The 10986-nt window shown below is 35.6% G+C and overlaps 2 protein-coding genes across 5 annotated transcripts; one reads left to right on the forward strand and one right to left on the reverse strand.

Annotated features, from left to right (window-relative positions):
- Positions 1-366: 366 nt before the first annotated feature.
- Positions 367-4002, reverse strand: LOC18605025 (Haloacid dehalogenase-like hydrolase (HAD) superfamily protein). 2 transcript variants are annotated; one of them, XM_007037788.3, is made up of 8 exons: positions 3573-3995; positions 3375-3445; positions 3133-3291; positions 2758-2824; positions 2278-2373; positions 1891-1937; positions 1534-1614; positions 367-656 (listed from the first exon to the last, which is right to left on the reverse strand). In XM_007037788.3, the coding sequence occupies exons 1-8, from the start codon at positions 3900-3902 to the stop codon at positions 533-535; spliced, it is 975 nt and encodes a 324-aa protein (XP_007037850.3). In that variant the 5' UTR covers positions 3903-3995; the 3' UTR covers positions 367-532. The 2 variants fall into 2 exon arrangements, with proteins under 2 accessions (XP_007037850.3, XP_088660857.1); XM_088804731.1 differs by lacking the exons at positions 367-656; positions 1534-1614; positions 1891-1937 and adding an exon at positions 1997-2194 and having other exon boundaries at positions 3573-4002.
- Positions 4003-4176: 174 nt separating this feature from the next.
- LOC18605026 (DNAse I-like superfamily protein) lies at positions 4177-9159 on the forward strand. 3 transcript variants are annotated; one of them, XM_088804730.1, is made up of 9 exons: positions 4177-4571; positions 5267-5355; positions 6108-6252; positions 6500-6701; positions 6819-6897; positions 7385-7446; positions 7618-7725; positions 7932-8035; positions 8802-9159. In XM_088804730.1, the coding sequence occupies exons 2-9, from the start codon at positions 5272-5274 to the stop codon at positions 8867-8869; spliced, it is 852 nt and encodes a 283-aa protein (XP_088660856.1). In that variant the 5' UTR covers positions 4177-4571; positions 5267-5271; the 3' UTR covers positions 8870-9159. The 3 variants fall into 3 exon arrangements, with proteins under 3 accessions (XP_088660856.1, XP_088660855.1, XP_017973114.2); XM_088804729.1 differs by having other exon boundaries at positions 4178-4571; positions 5263-5355; XM_018117625.2 differs by having other exon boundaries at positions 4184-4571; positions 5263-5355; positions 7639-7725.
- The last annotated feature ends 1827 nt before the right edge of the window (positions 9160-10986 follow it).

Consider the following 10986-nt stretch of genomic DNA (forward strand, 5'->3'; position numbering starts at 1 on the left):
TGTCTCCTCCCTCTGTACCAAATTAAACACCCGCCAAGTAAAAGACTCTGATCGGGGTGAGTGACCCCTCGCCAGTTTTGCATTACGTTATGCAACTTTCATTAATTAATGTATTAAAGATTCTGTAAAAAAAAGTAAAAAGAGAGATTAAAGTACTAATGATATTCATTTTCCCCCTGGAGTAGTATCGTGGGCTGTTGTCATCTATCATTGAGAGAGGTGATAGATAAGGCCTCGTCATAACATCAACTAAGCTTGAAGGATCTCGTGTTAAACTGTTACATCAGCTAGCTTTTCACAAGGAGAACTAATAAGAGTAGGGCATCCAAGGAGTCAGTCAACATGTATACTATCACGAGAGACATATTTCAGAAATGCAGTCCCTTGTAAGGTAAAGTCGGTACATGCCATTACAGGCTGTAACAGCAGCCGATACAGAAATTATTCATAAATCATCATTGAAAATAATTGGCCTTAAAAGTGTAGGCATCTAAGTCCGGATCTCAACAATCAATTAAGAAACAAAATGACTTTAACCAACATACTGCTTCTCAAGAAGGCTTCCACAGAACGCCAAGTCGAACCGCTCTTCTGGTGGATCTCCAATGCAGTCAAAGACTGCATCAGCATTTAAGAAGTCTTCATCGGCCGTGTAACTGCAGCCATAGGTAAGTCAATGTCAACATGAATTGCTAATGGATGGTATGAAAGGAAACTTTCAAAGTAGCCAGATTGGCATAAATATCCAGGACACTTTTCATAGTCTTGCTCTCTTACAGGATGATGAAGACCTAGAAATTGCTTTCATGCAAAGGAAAAGGAAGAGAGGGGGGAGGGGTAGGGAATGGGAAGAGAACTTTTCATGTTTGGGCAACAAGCACAGTACTTAAGAAGCTAGAGAGAAGCCTATGCAAATTCCAGAGAATGAGAAAACTTAGAATTGTCTGTAAAAAACAGAAATGTTTCAATGGATCTTCTTCAGTTTCAAGTACCAAATCCACAATTTAAGATTTGCTTCTAGTTTGTCCCATCTGAAAGCATCATAAAGTTGGGACACTCCTTAAGCTAGTTGCTTGACAAATCCCCGTATCAGCAAGTCTAACCGGTAAATTTCACACCCAGCTGACCTCTAAGTGAGAGAACGTAGCAGTGCCAGAGATTGCAGAGGTCAGCCACGATTCGTTTAATGCAAGTTAATCATTTATCAGAGGCTTTCCCACCCATATTAATCAACAAATCCAACGTACAGGTTTTATCTTTTGTGAGAAACATACAATTAATCTGATTGAGCAAATGAGCGTTACAATCATCGGCAATCAAAAGTTTTTAGCATCCTCCAGTCTGGAAAAGTACTGTTCAAAGCACCTGCCCAACTAATTAACATCCTCACAATTGTTCACTTCCACAAACTGGAATATGATAACTAAAAGTTCCCACAAAGATACAAAAACAGAATAAAGTAGTCAGGAAAGAATTTTCACTTAAATGGACTAGTTAGTAAAGAATTTTCATTTATACGGTAAAAATAGTTACCTGCTCTTTGTGACTACGCATGTCATTCCTGCAGCTTTGGCAGCTGCTAGTCCTATGGCACTGTCTTCTACCACAACACAACTGAGGAACAAATTGGAAAAAACCAGATCCAAATCTTAAACAAATATAAACTTTTTTATAAAACAAATGGAAGTTAATAATAGAAAATATAAGCATTCCAATAGGAATTTGCATGGAACCAACTGCCAGCAGGTCGAGGAGTCAGTAAGTTGAAAACAGTTGGAATATTCTAGGATATTTAACTGATTTTGCACTATTGACCAAGCACATTGTACATGTGATTAATTTGTTAATGATTACATCAAACATCAGTAAGGGTCTATTATGATGCCATACCTTGAAGGATCAACACCTAGAGTGTTTGCTGCTAATGTGTAGATGGCCTGCCAGATAGAATATTCACATTTTAGTAGTAGATAATACATCTTCCATCTGTACAAGGATATGAATGAACTTTAACTAAGAACTATAAGGGGCCACTTGCGAACCACATAAAATAAAGCATGCGTAGTTTAAGCATGGGATTTAGAGGGAGCCTCTTCTGTTCCTAACAGTCAAAGTAGTTCATTTTCTTACTTTACATACATAAGGACAGAAGGCCCTGGCAATCAGTGAAGTTAGATTTCCATTTTTGAAGGTTCTGAGAGAAAAAATAAATGATATTATATCCATGTGGTTTCATTTCCATTCTATAATTAACTTTAAGATGGATGCAATACTTACTGGATCAGGTTTTTTACGAGGAACCACATCTCCAGCAAATATCTTGATCTTTTCTGCTCGCTCTGGTCCCAGCAAACATGAAACTACTGCAGAGACCTGAAAGTAGCATTCCTATTTCAGCTATCAAATTCGAAAAAAGGTTTCAACGCTTGCTATCATATAATTCAATAGTAACTAAGATGATTACAAACTCTTTATCCCAATCCTAAGGTACAATATTTACAAACTTCAATCTGTGGAGGATTTGACTAAAGAAGAATAGATCACATGAGAATTCAATATGAACCCTCCGTTTAAAACGTCAGGTTTATTAGAGATCTTAAAAAATGTGACATACTGGAACTTGGTCTATTATTCTGTCTTGCTTAACTTTTTGAATAGCATAAATGCAATTTTAGATTTGCTGCAAATCATCATTAGCAAATTAAGTCACTACCCGATCATACAGTCAATCACAGTTGTAGAACCTGATTAGCATACCGCCTTCTCATTGGATGTGCTGCAGACAGCAACTTTCACTCCTTTCTCCAAGGCTTGATCAACCAACCTGTTTAACATGATATGATAACTTAGCAGACCAGAATCTGGAAATGTAATATCTGAAAACAAAACTAGTATTAAAGGACAATCATAGGTAAAGGAATTCCAGTGCAGAAGTATCTCATAGCCAACTCTGGAAACACGTTTTAGTCACATATGTGATTGAATTCTTCATTTTTCTTGCTATTCTTTAGAAACATACAAAGAATCCCATTTATGATTAACTTTGAACCCTCCGGAAAAAAGTGATGCTAAACACAAAAATAGAGTAAAAAGGACTGCATAGATTAGAAGAAGTAAGAGAAAGTGACTAACTTTGCAACACCGGGACGAAGAGGTAGCAATCTATTTTCAATGAGGGCCATGAACAACTCAGTCTTTCGCTTGTGAAGTGAAGCAATGAATTCCTTTCTTTCTTCTTCACTCTTTGGAGCTTTATCTGGCCAGCCTGTCTTGTTAAAGTAAGCTGTCATCCTACAAACACAGAATTAACTGAAAACTACTTCAATTTATTAGTAATTTGAAGTGCAAAAAGAAAAGGTATGAAAAGAGATTACCTTTCTTTTCCACCTCCAATTTTGAGCAATTCCCCATATAAATCCACATCCCATGTAACACCCAATTCTTTCTGTTCCATCAATTCAAGTTGATTATCTTTAATCCAACCATTCATCAAAATATCTAATATTCCAATAATTTACAGGAGAGGGAAAAGAAGAAGAAGAAGAAGAAGAAGGTAGGAAGTTTTGAGTTACTTCTTTGAAAGTGTCATTGAAGGAAATCCTGTGGCCATCCTTCTCAGTATCGACAAGGACACCATCACAGTCAAAAAGAAGAGCTGCTGGAAGAGTAGAAGAGGAAGAAGAGGAAGCAGCCGAGCATTTGATTTTGAAGGAGGTGCAGACTTGTTTCGTTCTTGCTGACGTTTTGTTGTAAAGGAATGTTGTTGAAGTAAAGAGTGAAGACGGTAAGCTCTTTCTACTAAGTTGATGATGGCTGCAAATAGAAGGCTTGGTTTGAGTGAAGGAATTAGTTGAAGAAGAAGAAAATGTTGGTAAGGAAAGGGAGATGGTGCTTGAACCCATTTTTCGTTCGGCTAGCTTCTTAGGCTGTCCTTTTCTTCTTCTCTCAACACGAGAAGATTGATTCCGTTGGTTGTGATTGGTGCCCTTTTAACGGTCGCCTGTTCCCACTTATCCGCCACAAATGCCGATTGGTCACCACGGAACCGGGTTGGATCCTATTTAGAATCTGGACCGTACCGATAAAATATGGACACCATTAAAAAATAATTGCTTATATTCTTCTCCTAATTAGAAATAGGCCCAGTCACGAGCTAATACCACAGAATTTAAGCTCAAATGTCTTTGGGCCGAAGAGCCCAAATTTTTAAATGTTCCTTTTTTTTATTTTAATTCCTAGATTTTTAGCGGAAGCAGCTCCGCCGGACAATTGGCCCTTCCTTGGAAAACAACGTCAAAAGAAACTTTGGACTCCTCAGAATGTACGAACTCTGAACTGTGAGCAAGACAATGAAGCGATTCTTCAAGCCAATAGAGAAGGAAGGCTCGGCCAAGAAGCCCTCACTTTCTCCTTCGAAGCAAGGTGGTGAGAAAGGCGAGGAGGACATCAAGAAAGAGCCATTCAAGTTCGTGACATGGAACGCTAACAGTTTGCTTCTTCGAGTCAAGAACAATTGGCCCCAGTTCTCCGATTTCATTTTCAATCTTGACCCTGATATCATTGCTATACAGGTGAATTTTCTTTCACTTCTTCCCTCTCTCATAAAATTTCTTTTTATTTTAAATGTGGGAATTTGATGATTCTTTTCTTTTATCAATGAGTGTGACAAGAGCTGGGTATTTTTTATTTTTCGGTTTGGGTCTTTAATTCTTTGATTGAAGCAGATGTTGTTGCTGTATTTGAAGCTATTAAGAGGGTTATTTTTACTTCTGATCACTCTTTCCTTCTTATCGTTTATTGTAGCTGTCTCCATTTTCTGTAATTTAAAATGTTTGTGAGATGGCGAAGCGGTTGTTTTGCAAGTGGATGGATCCACTATGAATATTTGACAATGGAGTTAAATGCAGTTTAATGGTAATGCGATTACTGATTATGAACTGCCTATTGGCTGAAAATGAGCTTATACTTCTGGCCCAGCAGCACGTTTGTCTTGTTGCAAAATTTGAACAAAATCTTTTGTCCGGTTAAATTCTTTGGTGGAAGGCATTTTCCTGTTTAGTTTTATTTGAAGATGTTAATAATAATGCAGTTTTCTCAAGGGTTCATTTATTTGTGCAAGATAATTTACCTGATTATCTTGAAGTTCTTTATATGCTCCCTTTATTTGGTTAATTCCTTGGATTTTTCTTTTAATTGCATTGCGTCGAATTGATTATATATTGGTGCATGTCAAGAAACTATCTAATAGTATGTTAATGGTAGGAAGTAAGGATGCCAGCTGCTGGTCCAAAGGGTGCACCTAAAAACCCAAGAGAGTTAAAAGATGATACAAGCTCTTCCAGAGAAGAAAAGCAGGTAACTATTTCTCTTGCTACCATCCAACACCCATATATATTTTTGCATAAACCTGAGTTTCCTAAAATCATGGGCACTGTTATTGTTTGTTGTAGTTTGCAGTAGAGTTCACCTTGGGCATTGTAGTAAAAATGAGTTTACTCTTTTGTTCTGTTCAGTCTCATCACTTATCTTTGTTTATTACCTTAGCACTTTTTTATCTCCTCCATGACAATCTTATGCAAAGACATTTGGATATTTCGCACTAAATTGACTGGATTAAAATCTCTGGTTGTACTTTGATGGGCAGAATTACATTTTTCTCCGCAAGAGAGTTTGGAAATTCTTTATCATCATTTTCATTGTAGCATAGGTCTATTATTTTTATACATGCAATTTAGACTTTGTTTTAAACATGCAACAGTGTCTGTTTTTAATTGCAAAAGTTACAAATTACAGTCTGTTAAAAATCCTGTACAATCTGTAAGGATTCTTTGCGGTTGCATGGGTATTGTAAAATATATGGTCTTTGTGTTTTACGTACATGTGTGCATGAATGAAGAGTGTATCACATAATGGTATGTTACCATCACTTTTTCCCAACTAAACTATTCTATCAATTTTTTATACGCTACATTGAAGAACGGTTTTTTTCAAAAGAGAAAAAAGACAAAGGGCCTAAACAGCCCATTTGAAGAATAGTTTTATATCAGTGTAATGCATGTGGTTTGTTGAATTTCTACTATCTACTCATAATTGTTCAAACCCTGCAGATATTGTTGCGTGCTCTTTCCAGTCCACCATTTGAAAATTATCATGTATGGTGGTCTCTGGCAGATTCGAAATATGCAGGCACTGCATTGTTAGTAAAGAAGTGTCTTCAACCGGTGAAGGTTTCTTTTTCTCTTGATAAAACAGGTATTTTTGTTCACAAACATTCATTCTTCAATGCAATTTGAAACAATGCACCTTTCATATTGGGATGGGGCCTAAATGGAAAACAGCCTGCACTTCTATGCTTTTCTGAACTTCATAAAACATATTTCAATGTACATTGGAACAATCTCATTTCCAACGAGAGACATTTATTGTGTTATGTTCTTCAGTGTTTCTTTGAATGCCAATGCAAAGCTAGTTAATTTATATGCCTACTCTTTTTTGTTAGTTTCAAAGCATGAACCAGATGGCCGGGTTATTTTAGCTGAATTTGAGACAGTTCGTATACTGAATACATATGCACCAAACAATGGTTGGAAAGAGGAGGAAAATTCGTTTCAACGGAGAAGAAAATGGGATAAAAGGCTTCTAGATTTTGTTGTGCAATCATCAGATAAACCTCTTATTTGGTGTGGAGATCTGAATGTTAGGTGAGTTCTTGGGGTGTTGAAAGGGTGGATGGACTTACAAATCTTGTTCAGTTTATACAATACACTATCCCTTTCTGGAATGAGCAGTGTTCTTATGAATATCCTTTGCTTATACAGCCATGAGGATATTGATGTGACTCATCCAGAATTCTTCAGTGCAGCAAAGATGAATGGTTATGTTCCACCAAATAAAGAGGTTATCATGCCATCTGCCTTTTCCATTTAACTGAGGGTTAACTTTGATTTGAACCCTTTCTTGATGTAAGCATGATGTGTTTAAGTTTCACATCAATTTTGTTGCTTATATATTCATTATAAACTTCACCTCCAACACCAAAATTGTGATGGATATCAAAACCAGAAGACAAATTGCAAAAAAATCAGTGGAGTTAGTTGGATCACATTGGAAGGTGCAAATTGATCATCTTAGGTGGTCCACTAGCGATATTTGATCTAGCTCAAGATTTGATGGCTTGGGATCATTTTAGAAGTGAAAACTGCTGGTAGAAATATCACTTCAATTTAGCGATGGAGACCTTACTCATGATAATGAATGTATGTGTTGAACTTTAAATCCACTAAACTGTTATAGTTCCCTTAACATCCAGAGATGGACTAATTCCTGTAGTGTAGTTCTGCATATTTAGAGAATAACTGACAAGATAGCTCACAATGATGTGCAGGACTGGGGGCAGCCTGGATTTACCTTAGCTGAGAGGAAACGCTTTGGGGCGATTTTAAAAGAGTGTGTCATTTCTTCAGACACTCCTTACTTCTTTGGTTTTAATCAGCCGTTCATATGTGTTGAACATAAGTTGAAACTTATGATTATGGAAAGCTTGAGCTAACATCTTTCACTTATCTGCATATAATAAGATTTAGTCTTTTCTTATTTTCATTTCCATATACATCAAAGAATCTTGTGGATTATGCTTAGGGGAAGGCTAGTAGATGCATATAGATACCTGCACAAGGAGAAGGACATGGAGCGTGGGTTTTCATGGTCTGGACATCCTATTGGGAAGTAAGTAGTTATTGTGCCTACATAATTGTCGTGGATTATATTATTTTTCTTCTTGTTATTGACATTATTCAAAGGCAGAGTGACCGTTAAGTTTTTTTGTGACAAAGATTATGAACTTGATTTAATTTGTTTCCCTATCAAACTTTACAAAAGAAATAGTTGACTAAATTTAGGTTGGGATGTACTGCTGGGTGATTTTATTGCAGGTATCGAGGAAAAAGAATGAGAATAGACTATTTCATAGTTTCAGATAAGCTCAAGGATCGGATTGCTGCATGTGAAATGCATGGGCAAGGAATTGAATTAGAAGGTGCAATTTTTTGGGATTTTTTATAGTACTTACCTTTTTTTCCATGATAAAACTTGAAGGCTGAAGCTAGTTGTAGTCGTTTCTCTATTTAGTCATCTTATAGATAAACCATGAGAGAAGAGCAAACCAATTTGATTATTATAACCATTTATACGACTTTACTCCTTCTTCTTCTTGGGGGAGGGGTGCTTGACTGCTCGTGTGGGGAATGAGCAGGGCTCTGCTGCTCAAAGTTTGTGCTATTTCATATCTTTTTTAAGGATAACTCCATGAGTTCAGATTTAGATGTGAACCACAGACAAAATACCAACCTAGGGAATGCAATATAGGATTGTCAACTTAAAATGTGGAACGTTGTTAGTTGCTATACTCAGTGATCCTGTTGGTTTCTTCCCTGAGTTTTCTTCTTGCTGTCTTTGAAAGGCAATACAAAAGGTGCTGTTGAAATCTTTTATAATTGATGATGGTGCTAGAATCCTCAAAGCAATCTTTAAAATTTACACTGTAAGTGAGTCCACATGCCCGCATTTGCTCAGTATGTTTTGCTAGGTTACTGTGAACTATCAATCCCGCAGCACCATCATCATGCATTCATACTTAGATCCATTGGTCTTGTTTATCAAACCCACTAGTATGCAATATGTAAGTAATATAAAGACAAATGGACGCATTTAAATTTTGGAGGCACTAATAGAAAAAAGAATTCTTGTAACTTTGTGAAACATTAAATTTCATATTTTAATGCATGGATCATGAAATTTTGCAGGTTTTTATGGAAGTGACCATTGCCCGGTTTCCCTGCACCTTTCAGAGGAGTGCAAAGCAGCCAATTGACATGGTGATGATGTAATGGTATTAATTGTCATATTTAACAGTACCTGTTTTCAATTTGAATCCCTTTTTAAGTAGTTTCTGGTCATTTAAAGATTCATTTTTACCACCGCCTAGCTCCTTGTTTCTCCTCTGCTGCTCCATCAGTTGAAGCATTACCAACTCAACTTTACTTTGACTGGATTGATGGAGTTGCAGCTAACCAGTTCCCTCTTTTTTTTTTTTCTTTTTAAATGTCAAATTATAACAATTTTGGACCATTAATTACTATTCAGTAGGACTATATTATTATATACTGAATCTCTCCTCAATTTTGAGAACAATGCACTAGATAAATATATATATATATTAATTAAAATACTCTAGGATAGCAAATAGCCCTATACCCACCAAAAAAATAAAGAAAAAAACAGAAGAAAATTTTGTTAGCAAAATGTTCATATGAGCAATGATCCTACTACTACGATCGCAGGCACATTAATTATAGCTCTGCCAAACGGAACAAACGAAGGTGGTGGTCCGCACATAACCTTTTTGACACGAAGTTTGACACGTGCTCCTCCATTTCATAATCTGCATGCATTTACAAAACTCCCCAAGGTAATACCCAAAATACAAGATACGTTCAAAATCAAAGTCCTTTTGCTATTGGAAAATTGTCTTCCGTAAAAGGATTCCGATGCTCTCTTTTTACACTCTCTAGGAATACAGCAGTTGTTTCTTTCGTAACCCTCTTGCTCCGTGCTGACCATCCAGAAAGTCAAACCCGAGCTTTCACTGTCAAATTGATCCATCTTGATGCTTATTAGGGTAAACCTTGTTGTTTCTTACTTTTGTTGACTGCCTCACCTGGAGCATGTGGGTTGAATGATAAGTTAACTAATACGCTCATGGTGTTTTCAAGCCTTTTTTGGTGACGAATATCTTTTCTTCTTTTGGCTACTTACTACTACTTAACATGTGTTCGTGTTAGCTACGATTTCTCATCTTTGGAGTTTTCCCAGTACAAGGTATGGCTCAAGCCAAATGCTTCCTTAGTTTGTAAATCTTATACGCTAGCACTAAATCATATATTATCTCCAATTTAATTTGTTACTCAAGCAAACCAAAAATATCTTACTTTTACATCAATTAATAACTAAGATAAAATAAAAAAAAAAAAAGGATAGAATGATGATATTATTAATTCGATCTATCTTTTTATTTGCAATTTAGAATTTCAATAGTGACGAATATCTTTCTAAATCAATCGTTTTCACTTAAATTAACAACTTTTGACTTGTAATTGTCACTGATATTTTGAATATATAAATTATTATTTTTTTATTAAATATGAAGGTGTAAATTATATAAATAAATAAATACCCTGCTTATTGTATTTGTTTCGGCACATTACAAATCAAAGCAAAAACGAAAAAGCATACGGATTTGAGATCATGCACAATGATATTGATAGGAAAATGTCATGGTTTTCAGCAGTTTCAACCACACACTGACCTGTTTAATGCTTAGCCAACTGTCAATCAATCAAAATTTTTCATTTGCTAACACACTAAAAAGGACCGCTACTACTTCTTTTTCCTCTCAATCATTTTCTGATTGCCCTCCCCCCACAATAAGTACGCCGAGGACCATTAAAGGGAATCCACCGTATATAGCCTAAACTCCGGTTATATAATAATCTTATTTTTTAAACCAGTAAAACCATCTCCGTGTATTATCCATTGATTCTAAGTTGATTTTGATGATATTCAATATCACCCCTCGAATTTAAGATTTCTGTTCAAATATCATCTCGTTTTTATTTTTTAGATTAACTTTAAACAGTTTGTATGAACGATAATGCTTGAAAAAATTGTTGAATTATTTAAAAAGAATGTAAATAAATTTTTATTCTATTTAATCAAGTCTTTACATTTTATTTTGGATCAAATAGGATGATTAATTACTTACCATTAATCAAAATGCTATATGTCTTTTTATACTCACATGATACTTATTACAAGACTATTATTACGTCACATTATCATCAAATATGACATGTTAATGTTATGTGGTATAAAATGATATAGTGATATTTGAATTAATAATAGTTAATCAACCATTAAGAATAAAAGTTT

Source organism: Theobroma cacao, chromosome 3 (genome assembly GCF_053813885.1).
Source record: "Theobroma cacao isolate CCN51 chromosome 3, ASM5381388v1, whole genome shotgun sequence".
Taxonomy (NCBI): domain Eukaryota; kingdom Viridiplantae; phylum Streptophyta; class Magnoliopsida; order Malvales; family Malvaceae; genus Theobroma; species Theobroma cacao.